At 42.1% G+C, this 20049-nt stretch overlaps 1 protein-coding gene across 1 annotated transcript; it reads right to left on the bottom strand.

Annotated features, from left to right (window-relative positions):
* On the bottom strand, positions 1–19899 carry LOC115574395 (solute carrier family 23 member 1-like). The gene is made up of 13 exons (XM_030405896.1): positions 19812–19899; positions 6602–6711; positions 5215–5373; positions 4793–4950; positions 4019–4178; positions 3631–3812; positions 3214–3334; positions 2952–3108; positions 2161–2414; positions 1807–1971; positions 1614–1722; positions 1323–1418; positions 1–1126 (listed from the first exon to the last, which is right to left on the bottom strand). The coding sequence occupies exons 2-13, from the start codon at positions 6650–6652 to the stop codon at positions 864–866; spliced, it is 1875 nt and encodes a 624-aa protein (XP_030261756.1). The 5' UTR covers positions 6653–6711; positions 19812–19899; the 3' UTR covers positions 1–863.
* Between the last annotated feature and the right edge of the window lie 150 nt (positions 19900–20049).

The raw sequence follows: 20049 nt of genomic DNA, 5'->3' as shown, positions 1-20049 counted from the left end.
GTTTTACATTTCTGTTTTAATTGGTGTAGACAGGCGTGAGAGCTACAGCATCAGATATCATTATTTCTCTCTGTGTGAAGTCGGGCTCAGATAGTGAAAACATGTTTAAAACATCAAAATTAAACTCACTGCTGGCAGCCATGCTACATGTAGGACGGTAAACATAGATAAACTTACTTTAATTTCAAATCTGAGGAATAAAACATTAATAAATCCATGAGAAACATTTCCAATTTGCATTTCAGCAGCACGACAACTCAGTGAGTGCAAAAGACAAATATGCGATACGATACAATACGATACAATACGATACAATACGATACGATAAGAATGGAAACGATACGATAAGATACAAAACAATACGATACAATACGAAAGAAAATTTTAAAAATGCTAATCACAATTATTGGAGCCCAAAATGAAGTCTTCAATTCCATTAAACACTCCAAATCCCTAAGAATTTTAATTTGCTATCATATATGACAGAAAATCCTTACATTTAAGAAGCTGAAACCAGAAAATGTATGACTTTTTTGCTTGAAAAATTATTTAAACAATTAAAGGAGATATATTATGCTAATTTTCAGATTCATATTTTTATTATGGCTTACTGACAGAATAGGTTTACATGCTTGAATACTCAAAAAGCTTGTCAGTTTTCTTGTTCTGTCCACTGCTGCAGCACTGCATTCCCCCTCTGTCTGACATGCTCTGTTTGAGCTTCTGTCTCTTTACCCAGTCTCCTCTGACTGGTCAGCTCACACACGCCTGAGCCAGCACGAATAATGCAAATGTGCGACACGGTGACGTAGTGTGATGTCATGAAGTCACAGAATGTTATCACACCACCTCTGTTTCAGACCTTACAGATAGATGTCCTCAGTGACCCCTTTCCCATTAGGAAGATCCTCATTCCACTTGCTCTGTGGCTTATTGTCCCCGGAGCTGTACTGAGTTCTGTTGCCCTTCCACGGGTAGAAAGGGACGTAACAACCCCAAGATTGAGATGAGAAGCAAGAGGTTATGCACAAAGGCAGGTCATATATCTCTTCAGTTCCCAGGGTGGTGCTAGAGTCCTCAAGATGCTCTTTGTCCAAAGCTAAGAGGCCACGCTCACGTTTAGTCCCTAAGACAGAAGAGAGCCATACGCCACAAAATTACTTAATAGAAAAGCTGTGATTTACATAATGATTCAATAACAGGAGAGAAACAGTACGCAAAAAGCAAATTACATGCCCAGGAGTTATGTGAAACTGTTGTAAGGAGGCCACGCGCACTGCAGTTGCAATTTGATGAAATCACACCCTCCCACTTTAGCTTACCAGGTATTGTGTTATCAAGGAAGCAGCCGAGAAACCCTCCCACAAACATATGGGTGGTCAACAATATCTGCACCACTTGGTCGACCAATTTCACACCTGAGTTGCGGAGAGGAGAGGAAATGTCACAAAACACCTTCAGACTGATGTGCATCACCTGCTGCTCTCACTAAGATACAAGTCAGAAAGTTCAGCTTCTGTTTTTCACAAGGAGAACTTCAATTTCTCATGTCAGCTCACAGCAGTCAAGGTGAAAGCTGTTAAAAAATAATGACATTTGCTGGCAGGTTGTACCTGTTTTGAAGAAATCAGGATTTTTCAAGATCCAGTTCGGAATGACGAGCGCAGTGAACATGGAAAAACCAAAAATAAATATATTCCTGGAGGAATTCATATCTGTGGACTGAAAAATAGAGACATGTTGAACTCTAAATAGTAGCCAAGTGTTTGGAAAGAATATCAAACCAGATTTTGTGCAGTTGTTTACCTGCAGATTGGAAATGCCTGTTGCAGTTATGACTCCAAACATGATCAGGAACATCCCTCCAAGCACAGGGGTGGGGATGGTTGTGAAGATGGCTCCGATTTTACCCAGCATCCCCATCAGAATCATGAAAACTCCACTCAGAAGAATCACCGTTCGGCTACCAACCTGTCACACAAACAAGCAGATTGTATATTTTGCAGACTTGCTTGTTCTTATGAAATCGCCAACGTCATCTGTCTGTCCCTCGTCTGTGCAGGTAGCGTACGGCAGCAAATTTACCAGAGCTTATTTGCTGGAAACAGCCACTTGAAAACTGCCTAGTTATGAAATCATGCAGTATGAATGAATTTTTACCTTGGTGATACCCAGGGCAGCCACATTCTCACTGAACGAGGTGGTGCCATTGCCTGTGCCAAAAGCCCCTGCCAGGAAAGAGCCGACCCCTTCAACGCCAATGCCCCTGTTGATGGCGTGCTTCGGGGGAGGAGGGGACCCTGACAGCTTGGCGCACGCATGGTAGTCGCCCACGGACTCTGCCATGGAGCATATTATTCCAGCCATCATGCCAAAAACGCCTGCCAGGCTCACCTTTGGCATGCCCCATTGACCTAAGGGAGGAGTCAAAACTATGATTGTTGAATGGTCCATAAAAACATCCAGGTATTTTCAACAATACTGTCAATATTTGTCCCTACTATACACCCAGTGTACATCTTGTTTTCCCTTATCTTCCTGTAAGCACTAATAACATTACTTATGTATTAAAGGGGCAATAAGTAAAAAAAAAAAAATTAAGTTGAATATGTTAGAAATTAAATGTGATTATCAACAGAACGTGAAGAAATAGCAGTTTTGATATCATTATTATGATATATATAAGTTAGCATGCTAACCAGCTAGCCTTAGCCCATCCCCATCCAGAAACTCCCACCAGTGGTGTAACTATTAACACTCCCCTCCTCCCGCTCCCACTCTAAATCGCTTACTGCATGGCTAACTGAGCTAACCAGCTAACTGTTTGTTTTGAGCATGAATTTGATAGGTGACCAATGACACATATTACACCTTTTAAGATAAAAGCATAACAACATAAAAGTTTTAAAGAGAAGACAGAGGTATGTTGATGGTACGTCTTGTGAATTTACCAGGATACGGTAATGTGAACCACGAGGCATCTTCCACCACATTTCCCTTCACGTCAGTGCGGGCCAGGTAGCCGTAATGGGCTGGATCGGATGGTAGGACATCACAGATGGTGAGGAGGTGGCAGACTAACCATGACACCGCTATGCCCAGAAGGATCTAATCAACATCTAATATTAGTATCAGTGTCAGTAAACCATGATAAACAACAAAAAGTGCTTTGAACAATGTAAAAAGTTGAGAATATTGTAGTGTAAAACACACAGGCATTATCTGGAAGATGTAGAACTTTGAAGTGTGAAGTTTCTTGGCTTTGCTATATGCAGGAACAGGGATTGGTATATGACGGAGGTACTGGGAGAACAGGATGATCAGCGCAGTGGTCCTGTGTGTATCAGAAGAACTGTAATTAGCATGATGATACATAATTAGAGATTGATTTTAGAGATTTGAAACAGGCCAGTGATGATCACATCCCCCCCACTGAAGGAAAATCTGGCTTGTCGAATCTAATTTTGCACAGAGATTTGGCTACCGGCTCCGACATTATTAGGCAGAATTATGCTTTGAATGTAATGTCAGACTGTTGCCTCCCCATGGAGAAATATGTAGCCCAATACTGCTGGTTCACCGTTCCAACTTGGCAAAATGAAGCATTATTAGTGGCGAGCAGTTACGTACATAGCAGAGATGCCCCAGTGGCTGCTGATCTTGGCCCCTGCTGAATCGTACAGCGACAGGCCTATGAGAGAGATCGTGGGGGCAATGGTGAGGGGGCCAATGAAGCGCATGAGGAAGCCAATGAGACCAGAGAAACCGACGAGGACCTGAAGAAGAGAGGCCACCATGATAGAGCCCTGCAGCTGTGGACAGGAACACAATAGGCGATACAATCAACACCAACGTCACCGCGTTTTCTTTGTCTGATTACAACAATATGTTTGGTTTCTTCCACGAAAAACCTCGGTGAATTAATCATGAGCTCCGCAGAAGTGTGTGTTTCGCGTCTTTGTTGGCTCGCTTCTTTCGAAAAAACTGTGAATGCACGGTGTTTATGCGCTTGGCTCACCGTTTGCATGCGGCTCTGCCACACTTCTATGAAGACAGGTGAGGACGTGTTGACAAGACTGGCGTTCTGGGTCCACGCTGGGCACTTCCACTCTGGCATGGACGACATGACCATGGCAGGGGTCAGCAGAGCGAATGTGCCCCCCTGTAGGATGGGAAGCCTACAAGTGTGCGATGAGAGAAAACAGTTCTCTCTTAGACACTAATTTACTGAGATATGAGTCCAAAACAAAGAGGAAAAAGGATGCCACATGTTTTCTAATGTATAAGATCAAAAAACACCTCAATAGTTCACAGTGTCAGCTTGCTAACATTTAGTAATCAGCACTTAACTTATTGAATTTGTTCACCAGCTAGGTTTACCAGAGCTGTACTGAAACCAGCTGCTTCGTGGTGCTTGAAAACGGGTTGATAAAAGCAGGGGGGGTGAAAACATAACTTGAATGTGGCGTAAAACCAAAACATTTAGCTCAAAGAAGCTAAAAAGCTACATGGAGCTCACTGTGACCAAACTTTGGACGAAACTTTTGCAAATTAGGCCTAAATGGAGTCATTTAATTCATTGTTAATATAAATATCCTGCGTAAGTTTCCATTAAGTTTTGTAATTCAAGAGGAGGAAAGTAAAAGTAGTAGCCAGAGTACAACTTTCCAACTTTTTAAAGGTGTTGCTTGGGGTCTAACTTATGTTAACAGAGTTTATCCCAGCTACCCTGCCAGTGAATCTCTTACAGGATGGTGAGTGATGGGATATATCAGCGAGATATATTTCTCACCTGACGCCGAAGATGACCTGCAGCAGGGTGCACAGGCCAGAGACAAAGAAAATTGTATTAATGAGGCGACTCTGGACCAGGCTGTCGTGCTGCAGGCACAGCCCCTCCGACAGGATGAGAGGGATGGAGATGATCCCACCGAACGCCGTCAGGTAATGCTGCGCGGCAGAGGAGCAGTGAGGAGAACGATGAACAGGTGGTTCTGAATGCACACACGTTAATAAATGCTGGACTCTAAAAGTGTGTCATCTTCTCTACAATGATTAATAAAAGTCTTAATATGGAATCTTTATTGCCCCAATTACACTGGGGTTGCACAGTGTCACAAATCAGGAAATTCCCGACTGACTGGGAGAGATCACAGACTTTAAATAACATTAAAGGTTAAAATCAGCTCACAGCACAGAGAGGATTACACCCACCTGAATGGCCAGAATAATACAAAGGTACCACGGGGGAACGTCAGTCACACAATAGGTGGGTTTATTTCTGTCTTCCTCTTCTGTGCATCTGCAGTCACACGTCTTCCCCTCCATGCGTTTGGGTGCATCATTGACCTGGTCATCTATCTGCAGCAGCGTCTAAAAAACATAAATAGTTGAGTTAAGCTCACCAATTGTTCTTATGTCTGTGTGGTTAATGTATACCACGCTGAACTATTCAAAACCGTTCGGAATTGTTGGCAGTGGTGAATGAAGTGTTAAGATCTTTTACTTATTACTACCTATTTACTGATTTAAAAAGTATTTCCTGTATATAGTTATAATCAAGGAAATATACCCAAAGTGAAAAAGTAAAAATAATCACCATGCGTCCAAAATGGGCTCTTAGATTTCTATATATTACATTATAATAGTGCATTTTATTGTTGCAGTTGCAACAGAGCTAATTTAATTCCTTTTTAAAAAATTTTTACACCACTGGGACATTTAACTGTGCATTGTATGTCACAGGTTTATAAAACTTTCAGCTGAAGTGTGTATGCAATTTAATTAAAGTCATAAGGTAAATGTAGTGTGTTAAAAGTACAACATCAAACAACGATAGTGAAACAATAATGGAGTTTAGTCGTGTAGACATAGCAACTTAAAGGTCCAGTGTGTAGGATTCGGAGGGATTTAGGGACCAAAATATATTATAGTATTCCTAATTAAGTTTTCATCAATGTATAATCACCTGAAAATAAGGATTGTTGTGCTATAAGAAAGAAAGAACTTTATATGCCCACAATGTTGCTCTGCCATGTTTCTACAGTAGCCCGGAGTGGACAAACTTAAAGATACCATAGTAGAAGCTGAGACAAGGTTGCCATCTGCAACCACATCACTCGAGGTTAATATACTTACTTAGAAGCTTCCATCGCTGTTTTTAAGTGGAAACTTTGGGCCTTCAGACATTATAGACGACGGATAGACATCATGGTAAAGCTTTATCAATAGTTCGGTCATTGTGTTCGTGTACATACATGTACAGGCTGCAAATGTGGAAAGTTATAAAGCAACTATACTGGAAAAGATACAGATTTATGCATCCAATCCAAACAAAATAAGATGTATTGCTGTGTGGGCTCTCCCTGTACGAGGGCTGTCAGAGCACAGAGATCATTTCAGCAGCATTCGCACAACTTTCAGAAACTTTCAACCTAAAATTACTCCCACTTGTGCGAACTCTTGCCCACAGTGTAGCAGGATAAATCAAAAGTCAGTGTTGTGAAATTCTCAGAAACCAAAAGCAGTTACAGGGGATGCTGAAAGAACAAATAAATGTTTTCAAGCGTTTTTTTCTGCATGAACAAGTCATCGTACTTACATCAAATGCGAGGTTGTTGAGTCTAAAACTGCTTTCTTTCCCGGGAGCCATTGCAACTGCGGTGCGTGTGTCTGGTTTCCTTAAGGACAGATTTACCGGCACACTATATTCTGAGGAGTCAAAGGAGGAGCACAGGGTCATATTCAAGTCGCGGGCAAATCATTCACGTAGAGAGAGTTGTAAAGGTGCTTTAATGACAACGCAAAGTGTCCTACTGACCTATTGAGGACAAAGCTTAGCTCATTGTTCACTCAGCTACATAACAAACCATTTCCGGATAGGACATACTATCAGAAGTCCTTAAAAGAAAGTCCTTAAAAGTACACCTATTCCTTCTCCCTCATTCAAAATATGCAAATAGTTTTCACCTCACACCAACGTACGCTGAATATTAGATCAGGACTGGCTTCCGAAGCATCTGTGATGTCACAAGTCATGCTTGTTGGCCCGCCTTTTAAAATCAGCCTTTTAAGTAAACACATACATGTTTTACTCTTTGGGCAATGCATGTGAAAAACAGCCTCCTGGTGCAAAACTACCGTAGTATTTTTAGTATTTATTTGTTTAGCACAATTTTTAAAAAAAAATACACAAATACAGACAAAGAATACAAATAACATACAGTGTAGGAAGAGGCAGAAAACCCAGTGGGCTCATTTGAAGCCTCCACCTAAATAATGTTAAGATTTCACAATATTATAAGGACCCACAAAATTAACATACACAAAATAAAAACTACATAAAAGTAATAACAAGCTAATAGTAACAAATTATATATAATAGCGAAAAATAATAACATCAATATAAAAGCAGAGAAAGTGAGTATATAATGTGTAAATGGACAATGTGTAAAAAATTAACAACAATACATGAAAAAAAAGCAATTACAAAACAACCATTAAATGATCTCTTAAGTTTCCTTTATAGCATTTTATGGAAGAACAGTTCTTTACCAGATGGGAAAAGCCATTCCATAATTTGGTACCCCTAAATCTTATTGAAAATTGACCTCTACTAGTAAGAAATTTAGGAGGATGAAGATCTGAAGATTGACGAGTTGAGTGGGAATGGACCTGTGAATTTGCTTTAAAGTAAGTCTTGAAAAGCTCAGGAATATTCCCTTCACTTGAATGGATCTTGAAATAAAAACACATATTTGAGAAATATTGATGTCGTAAATAGTAAGAATTTGTAGTTTTTGAAATAAAGGAGTCGATGGGATGTGAGACTCTGATCGAGTTGCAATTCTAACAAAACGTTTCTGGAGGACCAAGATTTTGTAGAGAGTACTAGGAAAAGCACTCACTGTGTGGAGTTTAATCATCCTTTCTTCACTGAATTTTCATCTTCTATCTATCTATAAATACACGGAACCTCTGTCTGTCTGTGTGTGTGTGTGTGTGTGTGTGTGTGTGTGTGTGTGTGTATGTGTGTGTTCCTCAAATATCTCTGCGGATCAGGATCAGACTGACCTGAGAGTTTCAACATGGCTGCTGCGTGGTTCAATGATGTGATATTTTGCATTTGTTTGGACTGCAATGATACCGTTAATAAATTATTTCATAAATGCTTTACAAATTCCACGAGCATTGTCCACCGGAGCCACTACAGTCACGTGCGCACCAGAGCCAATCACTGCAGAGCCCACCGCGACCTCCCCACCTAAAGAAACCAGCAGATTTATACCTGCAGCGGCGCGAGCTGGACTGGGATTTTGCCGGCGGTTCGGTCCCGTTCTGTTCTGTTCTGTGCATCTAAACTGACTGTTGTGGATTAATGAGATTAAACGAGTCCGGACCGAGTCTGTTCAGGTCTGAGGAGATCCGGAGACGCGCGGACAACTAAGTGGAATCGGAATATGTGGATGTTCGTGTGTCGCTAGCCGCTAGCCGCTATTTTAGATTTAGATAAACAACAATTTATATTTGCATTATAAGTAAAAAAAAAAAATTAATAAAAAAAAAATGGATTGTTAAACATATTTGTGGTTTAAAAAATCTAACTTTTTCTACTCGGATTTCATGTTTTTTTTTTGTGATTTTAGGTCCATTGTGTTAATACATGTCAAAATAAAAAAAATAACTGTACAGTCACACATGTGAGGTTGTGCTGAAAATAATGACACCAAGTAAATAGCTTTTAAGATGAAATATAACGGCAAAATCAAAAATAGTCAAAAACAGCCAATTATACCCTGGAATATCAGATTTCACAACAAACCTAAATATCCCTGACGCCCCACCTTCAAACACAGCCTCATTTGGCCATCCATGAAAAAGCTCCTTAACCTCCCACTTTATAATAGGAATACACTTTTCTTACGGGCACTGCACTAGTTCCTTTAACTGCTCTCAGATGACTTATCTGTTTTTAATTCCTGGCAATATTTTTTTGCTTCCTTCTTCCCGTCCTTTCCTGCTTTTATTTTCTTCTTATTATCTATTCATTGCCCCTTCATCCTTTTACTGCACCTAATCATTTTTAATTTGTTCCAAGTTCCTTGGATGTGACGTCATCATTCAATCGCCCTTTATTGTTTTATTGCTTTATTCATTTAACTTTCCTTTTCTTTCTTCTCCCTCGCTTTGCTTTTCTGTGATTGTACCTGTTTTATTCCTTTTATTCCTTCTATACTTGTGATAAGCTGTTTGTGTGTGCATATTTTATGTTCTGCCTTTTTATTTTAAGTCACCTTCAACTAGACTTCCTCGTGTTTGACTCTGCTTGTACATCATTTACACACAGTGAATCTCAAATATTCAACTGTAGGAACGAGAAGAAAGATATTTTAGAGCAACACTGAGGCACACAAGTGTGGATGAACGGACTGGTGGATGAAAACGGGAAGGACGCAGAGATTTTTTTTTGTTAATGGCCGAATTACTTATTTCATTAGGAGACAATAAAAAGGAGGAAAACTGGAGAGAATGCTGACAGCCTCAGCCCGGCGCTTCGTTTGATCGTGTTTTGCATTGACGTCAAACTGTCAAAACTTGTTGACGGGACAAAATTAGGAAGATGGTTAGATAAAGAGCTTTAGCGGCTTCAAAGAGGAGTTATTTCCCTCGCTCAGAGTTGGGGAGAACTGATACGATCTTTCTGCGTGACGCTGATGAATGTGTCGAGGCAGGTGCAGCAGCAGCTCGTCTTGGGAAATCATCGAGTGGAGACACGCTCCTAGTCTCCAGTTTTATAACGGAGGAGATCTTAGAAATTAGAGGACAGCCTTGTCACTTTGTCTGTGGTCGTCTCTGGTGTCAGGTCATCGTCACCCAGACCTACTCGCTCTTCTGGGGCTTCTACATCTCTCGTGTTCTCACTGTGCGGAGTTTAATCATCCTTTCTTCACTGAATTTTCATCTTCTATTCCTTTAACTGCTCTCAGATGACTTATCTGTTTTTAATTCCTGGCAAAGTCTTTTTGCTTCCTTCTTCCCGTCCTTTCCTGCTTTTATTTTCTTCTTATTATCTATTTATTGTCCCTTCATCCTTTTACTGCACCTAATCTTTTCTAATTTGTTCTTGGAAGTGACGTCATCATTCAATCGTCCTTTATTGTTTTATTGTTTTATTATTTAAACATTTCCTTTTCTTTCTTCTCCCTCGCTTTGTTGTTCTGTGATTGTACCTGTTTCATTCCTTTTATTCCTTCTACACTTGTGATAATTTGTTTGTGTTTGCATATTTTATGTTCTGCCTTCTTGTTTTAACTCACCCTCAACTAGACTTCCTCGCATTTGACTCGACTGTTGAGTGTTTTTCTCTGTGTTTATTGTCTTTTTTGCTCGATTGTCAAAGCCCTTTGTAAACTCTGTCTTTAAAGGTGCTATGTAAATAAAGATTATCATCATCATTATGAACAGTCTCACAGGATGACACCAGGTCAAACTGACACACCACTCATCTGCCTCAGTGTGAGGAGGAACTAATTGAAGGAGGGCACGGAGGGAGGATCAGCAGCACCACAGGCACTTTGAGATAATATTCTGCTTTTATAATAATGTTATATGTGTGCTGGTGTATTAGTGCACTCAGTCATTTATATTCTAAAGTTCGCTCTTTGCAGCAAACAGCAAACTTTAATGTCATTGGCCACGATGCAGCGCATCATTACCTCCCCCCGACAACTTCTTAACAGATAACGCTGCTTTATCATTTTTGTGAGTTACAACCAGGCGGGTTTAATTTTTCATGTTCGGAGTTTAGTGAAGCAGTTCGGCCCATTTGTGTTGAGACTGTGTTAGAAAAGTTTTTTTGAATTCAACTCTCTGCTCATTAAAACCCCAGACGTGTTCTCCTTAATGAGTTATTCTGTCTGTATTTAGGGCGGGAATCATCTATTAGGTAACCGCTACTGCTGCTAATGCAAACTACGCGTGAGGAAAAACAGTGACACATCGCTTGTGAGACGTTCATGTTTCAGTAGTATGACTCAGACTGTGACTTCCATTCTTGCACGACAGCATGAACTAAATTGTGACACATCCTGACAGGGAAAGGCAGGCTGCAGAGACGTAAAGACGAAGCAAAGAACATTCAGTCAGCAGACGTCGCAGCGCATGAAGTATCTGCTCATCCGGAGGCAAACCGCCGTCTCTCCGTCGAGCCCGAGGGGACGAGTAGTAAAAAGCGAGCTCTGAGTTGGCAGTTTACTGTCGCCTGCGCATCTTTTCAGTCTCGTGTCAAATATTTGGGGAAGCACGTTTCATAACTTGCTGAAATGATATCCGGACGACACATTAACTTCTTCCAGTTAGGGGTTAGATCAGCAAGTTCCATCGCCTGCTGACAAACATGACGGGACATCACATTAACTGGTTCCAGTAAGGAGGGAGTAGAGAGGTCAAACGTTAACGTGCACGGGTGGAACAGTTTTTAATCAGCTTTTAAAAGGGTGTACCTATGTTCATAGCTGTGGTGCCGGCTTGTCGTTACCTTATCGTAGTCTTTGTGGTATTTTAATGCTGTGCTATCGCCTCTCATGTATCTCTGAAGGAATGAAAACAAGCGGTGAGATATTGTTATTGTGCTCCCTCCGTCGGACAGACTCCGCCTGAGGAGCGTCTACAGGTTTTTACTGCAAACATGCTGTGCCTCGCGTCCAAAAACTCCTCGAGCTGAGTGAAATCTGATTAATGGCTGAACGGCTAATACCCGTCTCCAGCAGACCTTTTCAAGGCAAACAGGTGCCAGCACCAATCTACTCAGATGTGAAGTCAGAGGAGAAGAGGGAAAACACAGCAGAGTGGTGGAGTCGCAGGTGAGTTACAGGCCATGTTTATGGCAACGCGACCGGTCGTTTATTATGTTTATATTATGTGTTTGTGGCATCAAAATCAGGCATTTTAATCTCCTGTCAGTTGACTCCAACATGCGAAGGCTGAACCGATGTTGGGTTCGATTGGGGTTGACATTTTGCGATTAAATTGTGGACAAACCTTTTAAACCCCTTCACGGAGAAGTTGCCCCTCAAGGCTCGGTCTGGGAGACAACCTTCAACCCTCTGAACCTGATGAAGAATTAAAACAAAATAATCCAGTTTCTCTCCGCGTGCTGTCTCCATCCTGACTCCAAACCACTTGATGCTATCAGTCCTGTGAACAACGCTTAACATCAGTGTCAGGTTAACCAAAGAGCTGAAGGTCACGGCGGGGAAGATGCCTCAGGGCAGGTCAATTATCTTTTATATCATGGCAATATGGGAGACTATTAAGACATTGTATCCCTGCGTCGAGGGGGAATGATGAACCGATAAATCACTCCTCCTTTGCAACCAGTGCATGTACATGTATTTGCATGTCTTATTCAGAAACTAACACGCCCTGCAGGTGTTTTGTAAGGGTTTTCTTTTAAGGAACTTAATCCATAAATGCAGTCCTAATTATGTAACACAAGATGTCCCCCAGTGTGGATCAGAGGGCCAAACAAACCAAAGCCTCTGAAGTGATTGCCTGTAAATTGCAGAGCTGCAGCGCACCGTGTCTTGGGTGTCTCTCCTGAGCGGTAATTAGTGTGGGGTGGAAAAAAAAGCAAAATCAATGACATGGAAAAGCCTACGCTAATTTGTGATTTAAGGGAGCTGCTTAAAAAAACGGTGTCTCGAATAGACACGGGCCCGTCTGTGCAGTCAGGAAGTCGGAAAGCCTAGTTATGGGTTTCTGGTGCTGAATGTAATTTCCTCTGAAGAACAAACAGACTGAGCAACTGAAAGAGTCTTCTCTCTAGTGAGCGTTTTTCATGTGACATATTGAAGTCACATTGTCACAGCACAACTACAGTAAGTCAGAGACAAAAGGCTCCCCGACAAACGGGGAAGGAAAGACTTACATCCTCTTAAAACTGTCTGTACTGTCGGAAAAAAGCGTTACATCGTATGCTTCTGCTTCGTCTGGGCGCAAACACATCTGCATGCAGTCGGCCATCAGGATGCCAGAACCGCACAATCAAATATATCACACAATACAATTCAATAATGACTTATTATAGTTTTGGAATTCATTTATCAGCATTGTTAATAAACCGTGTGATGTTACCTGTGAGGCTTTTTCTATCAATCTCTCTCTTCCGCCCCGGCTGACAGAGCAGTGTAATAAGGCTCGTTTGCATTTTACACATCAGAATCAATTCTCCTGATGAAAAACCCAGGAGAGGAGAGAGCACATGCTGCAAACCTGCCCCATTAAAATTTCATTTGCTGCAGCGGTTCGGCACAAAAGGTCTGTAAACATCCTCGCTTGTGCGGGGCGGCCGGTCTTTTGTTATGTTTAGGCCGATGAAGTGCGAGCGATGAGCGGTAACGGGCGAGCGAGCGGCTTTGTGCCTGAAATCATTCATGTGAAAATGAGATTAATGCTTCAGTGCTGTACCAGTTTATTAACTGCTTCAACAGTAATTAAAATAGGCGTGTGTATTAAAGGGGCAGTATGTGCAAACTGTCAAAATCTGTTGAATTCATACTGAAATAAATAACTGCTAACTGCTGCTAAATGTAGCCTCCGTTAGCCAGTTCGCCCTGTTAGCTGAGCAGTTTGCAGACTGGACCAGTTGGATAGCATGCTAACTTTTTTTTAAAAGTTTTTATCCTTGGGAATTATGCAAGTTTATGCATTCCATAGGCTGTTTTTCTACTTAAGCAATTGTTTTAGATGACTGTATGTGCTCAAAAATAGTGTAAAATAGGAAATAAAGAACAAGCAGGGATAAGTTGAGGTCACACAACAGCAGTTTTTTGCCAGGAACCTGAATATTTCCTGAGAAAAACAAGCGTTAAATGTCAATTTTCAGCGATAGTGTCTAATTTGAACTTGGACCATGTAATACCATGTGGACCCATTGTGTTTTCCCAGTTAATAAACAGAGTTACAGGTCAATTTAGGCGAGTGTTCTGACAGCTTGGGAAAAACATGCCGCTTTTAACCTTTCAGAAGAGGCCAGAAGAGGCCATGCCTATACTGCAAACAGCTTTGAGTTTACTTTGGTAGTTGGCTTATGTAATATTACCTAAAACAACAACTAAAGTTGCAGGAGAAAAAAAACTTGAGCAATTGTGCAGGAAAGTCTGCAGACATTAGCATCGGTTGGTTTTTCATATAGAAATCTCTCCTTGTGCTCCTTACTTCCTACCTGTGTGCAAACGGCACAAGCGTGCAAACCAAAATCAATGTGACCTGCACTCTCACAGTATTCTATGATAAAATACACCCTTTCAAAACCATTATGTGCACATTTCCTTGAAAATAAACTGTAATCAACTGATGTGTGCTAAACTCCGGAGATATTCTTCAGGTGGCTGGAAGATGTGCTGTGCTGCGCAGTGTTGACATTGCACAACCCTCGACTTCCATTAGCAACTTTTCAGTAAACAGCTAACCACATAAAAAAAAAAAATGAGCTGGCCCTGCAGTGCTGTAAATGTTACATCCTTCAGCAGACAAGCCCCGGAGCGTGTCGGCCTGTCCGTGACTCACGCCTGGGCTGTCAAAATGTCATCCAGTGTGATGAAATCATCCAGAACTGATTTTCTGCTGCATAAAGTGGTGTCACAAAAGTGAGGGGAAAAAGGGTATATAGCCATGACGATCAAAACAGACTGGCCGCACAAAAGAAATTGCACCGAAAACACTTTTAATTAACCCTTTTATGGTTAACACTTCACTGCACTAACATCACACGTCTTAGAAGAGCCATTTTAAGGCATCTAACAGTGCAGCTGGTGTGACTGGTTTAACGGTCATTAGTCTTCCGAGAGCGATAGACTTTTAGAGTTATGTTCATTAAGCTTTGCCTTCTCCGCCCCATTCATAATTTATTCACCTTTATCCGTCCTCATCCTTTTCTTTTTCCCCCCGAAGACCTCATTATGCTCTTCACCTTTACTTTTATTACTCAAATGAAACAATTTTACTAAAAACACTGCATTAATAGTAAAAAAATGACTCATGGGTGACGGTGGAAGAGCTGGAGAATGTAATTCATACGCACTCACTTTCCAACGCAGAAAGACCTGCACAAGATTCACTTTCACTTTATTTTCCTTTGTTCACATCAGGAAACGCTGTCCTGGATATTCAATTAACGCCATTATTGTATTCTGATTCATGGCTGAAGGAGCGTCGGAGCCAGAGGATTTGAGAAGGAAGCATGATAATTAAGTATTACATATTATAATTAGTCCTCACCTGCTAGTCTGGTAATAAAGAGGATCCTATATTACACAATAAATCAGAGCTGAATGCTTTTCATGGGCCATTTCGGTCTTCCGCGGGCCCGTCGGGTCCTATCGAGTGTTGAATTGAGAAGGCGCCCTGCTGCGACAATAGTGATGCTAATAGCATTACAGCCCGGCATAGAGAGAGCGAGCCCCGTTTCATGAATGCATAAACAACGGGGATGCTTTATAATGACACCTGGATGTCGTCATGTGTAAACCACACTTTCCACCCTTTGCCGCCTGCTCTCCTCTCTTGTTCAACACTACTTCACATGCGGTAATGGCGCGGGAGGGTAGTACTTGTGGTGTTTATTGACAATCCAGCGGCTAATGGATGGGCAGAGTTGGGGAAAAAGCAGGCAAGGCAACAGAGCCTCAGAGCAGCAGGGGACCAAAAGCTCCAGACGTGTTGTGCATCGACTGTTTTTTCCTCTTAAATATACGGCACTAAACGTGGGTCCTGCTTCAAAGCTTAATCTTATCAAAGAGGGTCTCTGAGGGCAGAAACATAGTCCGCGTAAGTCTGCAAACACAGAAGCCTCAAGCCGCATGAGATCAATTTCATGCACCGTCGTGTTCGGAAAAGTGTCACCTGAGAATCCTAATGCAACACGGGCTCAATCTGCAGTCAGAGTGTTGCAGCCTGTGGGCACTACGGCATGAAACGACAAGAGAAGGCTGACCTCTTCTGTTTGGGTTCACGTCCAATTCGGCCGACCGCGGCTTAGCAGTTTGATGCAGCTCTAGCCGAACACGTCTGTACGCGTTTGCATATTTATGACACTTTTGTCACCTCTTTTCCTCTCTCCGTGTCTCCTTCTGTTTCTTTTCTCAATGTGTAGTAGGAACGCATTCCTCCACAGAGATCATGGGTGTGTCCAGATAATAAACCTGGACGTGTACAAGAAACATCACTGACAGCTTAACATCTCTCTCTCACAGGACGATGTTCCCTCCTGCCTCAAGACACCCACCGTCGTCCCTGTACCAAAAGTCTGCTGTGTCCAGACTTTACGACGGCCGACTTGTGGCACTGACCTCCATCCTGACTGAGTGGAAAAGAAACTGGTTCTCAAGCGCATCAGAGACAACATCCCTGACAGCCTGGACCCACACCTGTATGCTTTCAGAACCAGCAGATCCATAGAAGATCTGTGCCATATCCACTGCCATCCACTCAGTCTTCACACACCTTGAAAAGCATCCAATACAATCCCACCCATGAAACTGATCAGAAAAAAAAGTAACAACCTCATGGTGGCACGAGAGGAAGGAAGTGAGGATCCCTAAAATCGGGATCATGAGTGTCGACACATTCCTTGCAAATCCATCAGATAGTTGTTGAGATAGTTAATCCTGGACAAAAGAAGTCGACAAACTGGCATCGGCATCCCTGAAGCTTCATCCTGAGCGTCTCTAGCAGATACATGAGGCCGTGGAGATGAGGTGGTAATTGATTTGACTCTATAAGATCTTCATATAAATACTGTGAGGTTTATTTAGATTTTTATTCCTGTTCATTACCGCCGTTATCACAAATAGAACGGTGCGCGAGGGGGTTGTTGTCGGCAGCATAAACCACATTTTGCTCGACGGATGAAGCAGCAGTTGGTCAGCAGAGACAGTAAAAGAGACATCAGGGGAAGCTGCTCGAAAGTTTGTGCTCCCGACAAAATTCAATGTGAAATTATCCCTTTTTCAAACCTTGTTAGTATTTTTTGGGGGCAATTATACAAGACACACAGAGACAAGATAATATATTTCGAGTTAGGGATGGATGGATGTTTGCTAATTAGTGAGATCTTTCCCTTCAGATCCTGCATCCGATGATCAAAGTCTAATAATGCAAAAAAATAAATAAATAAGAAACTCCTCGAAAGGACAAAATGATACATGAAATTGAAAGTTATTAGCACAAGTTAGTGCATTTGACCGCAGATGACCGCACGCAGACAAACTCCACTATTGTTTCTGGGAACATCATCAAAGTCCCTCAGAAGTTTGGAGCCAAACATGAAGCATGTCCCCCCGCGGCGATCATCAAAGCCCTGCCGAGGCTTTCATGCGGGGACATTACGGCGCGCTCGTCGTGAGCCACTCGCCTTTTGTTCATACATGTTCGTGCCCGCGATGAAAGGGGTGGCGTCGCTGCAGACAGGGACTGATCTGAGTCGTGCACCGCCCACCACCACCACCACCACCACCCTTTCGCTGCCTGTAAGCTCCTGTATCATCATGGCTCACTAAAATATTAATCAGGCCTCGAGCAACAGCACTAAGGCCACAAAAACACATACACACAGCTGCACATGTGGGTGCACACACACACACACATTGTTCAGAGCATGGGACTTGTATAATTTAGTGCTTCGGTGCTTTTTGATATCTGGTGGCTGGATGGTTCACAGTGGAGAGCTGAGCTTCAGTCACAGACATGACTTCCTCCTCAGGGACTGCGAAAGGAAACTGCAGACTACAGTTTCTCCGCTGCTCACTGTACACACTGCCGGCAATCCATCATGTACACAAGGGACAGGGTCAGCGCGTTTTCTCCCTTGGGTGTTCGATACGCTGTCGGACATTACAGTTTTATGATCTGACCGGTAATTATTAGCACAATGGAGGTTGTCTGCGGTAACAAAGATAGATCTCAGCACATGCAGGCACGAAAGGCACAGGCGCAAGAAAGAGGGAGAGAGATGGAGCAGATTTATGGAGCATGATATTCTCATTTCGCTCGCAGCTGTTACACTTTCTGGGCTCGTGGTTTCCCAGACATGATTGAATTTGAATGTACACTGCCATACACAAAGGTCAGTGCCTGTTGTGTAAACATCTCATGTAAGCATTTTGTCAGCATCAGAGGCCCCTTATACAGACCTATAGAGGAAACAACTCGACTGATTGTACATTTACGGTGGAGGGGGCCTCGCGTTGTCGTGCGTCTGGATGAAAGAATGTGCGCACCGAGGAAGAACACATCGCTGGACAGGGAAGCGGAAAAAGAAAAACACGAAGAAAAATCAAGCAAAGTGCCAAAAAAGAAGATGCCAGCAGTTGTCGGTTTGGATGTTCTGAGCCGTGCTGAGCTGAGCCCACTAACTTCCAGCTCTGTCGCTGCACATGTCGGCTCATCCCAATCCAGGGGTTTTTTTTTTTGTCATGAGGACGGCAGCAGCTCACAGATTAACTTACTGTTCCTGCCCGAGCCGAGTTTCACTGAGAGTTGGGAAGAAGTTTGCAGTCACACAAATCCTTGAAACTGTCATAGATGTATTTCTTTTTTTGTTTTCTCTGCAGCTGTGTTCTTTTCAGGGTACTGTAATACATCAGCTCGAATGAGTGGAACAATAAATAATGTAGATATACTCTTTCTCATACATCCTTGAGTGTTAACCACAACAGCTATTGATCCAGGTCTCCATTAACTAGTTTTCCTCTGCTGGTGCCGAAGTTTCCCACGGGAAGCCGGACGGGATGTGCTAACAGTTGGATGAATTATTGAGGAGTCAGTCGGGCTAAATTCTGACCCAGTAAACATGGCTGCACCCGACTACTGTAACTTTAAATATATTGTCCTTTAGCCCACATTGCAGTAAGTAAGTAATTTCAGCACACAGTGACTGTAGGGCAGCATTTCAGTTGAGGATAAGGAGGTATTACATAACTCGAGCCTGACTGGGAAAAGTCCCTTCTAAAGCTCAACGAAAGGAAAAAGACTTGTTTTGACACGTCGTGATTATGTACAATACGATGTGCTACAGACTCAAATGAACATAGAGCTTCCTCGGTAGTGGTAATAACAATAAAAACATGTAAACAAGCAGCACATACTGCAGAAAAACACAACCATGAATGACACATGTTGCAGCTATTATAAGAATATCACAAGCGACTGATAATGTCCTGCCGCCTCGAGCAACTTTAGTCAGTATTATTTTAATATTTCTGTAGTATAAGGCAAAACAGAACATTAGACTTTCTTACAGGATTAAATAAAGAAAATTATACTTTATCCACTAATTCAGATGCAGATGGAAAATTGAGAGGAGCTTCGTTGACGACAAAAACTTTTTGAAGGTTCGCAGCAAAACCAGCATTGCCGCGTTCTCCTATTCAACTGGAGAAGCTGGGAATCTTTTTTAAAACATAAAAAAGCAACTGAAAAAATATAAAAATGGCTCCAAACAGTTCGTTCGGCTTGATCATTGTTATTTAGGTAGATTTTTTTCAGCCTTTTAAAGACATCCCCATCTACTTCAGCTGTTCAGGAGAATCTTGCAACACTGTTTTCCCCTGAGAAGCTCCATAAATGATTCCTGGACTTAAAAAAAAAAACTTGTACCTGACTTTCCACCAGCTTGAGGAGATAATGACTGCTTTTCTTAAATTTTGGGGTGAACTAATCCTTTAACTTCGATGCTTCCAAATATTCATTTTGAGTGGGGAGCAGCGCAAACACAGGCTGAATCATACAACAACAAAAACACGAATCCTCACAAAAGTGTCAGGAGATCTTCGTGATGTCGTGTCCGCCACCACCTGTCTGTCCTCGGGCACCTCCTGGCATTCAAACGCAAAAAAAAAACAAAAAACAAAAAAACAATGCGTGTACTCCCCCAATCCTCCCTCCTCCCCCGCCAATCTGTTTAATCGATCAGCCTCGGACGACCTGTGACACTAACTAGATTACCAATTCACACATCACTCGCTTCTCTGCAGGTCTAATCGGTCCTGA

The sequence above is a fragment of the Sparus aurata genome, chromosome 22, assembly GCF_900880675.1.
Source record: "Sparus aurata chromosome 22, fSpaAur1.1, whole genome shotgun sequence".
Lineage (NCBI taxonomy): Eukaryota > Metazoa > Chordata > Actinopteri > Spariformes > Sparidae > Sparus > Sparus aurata.
This window is presented reverse-complemented; position numbering and strand designations above follow the sequence as displayed.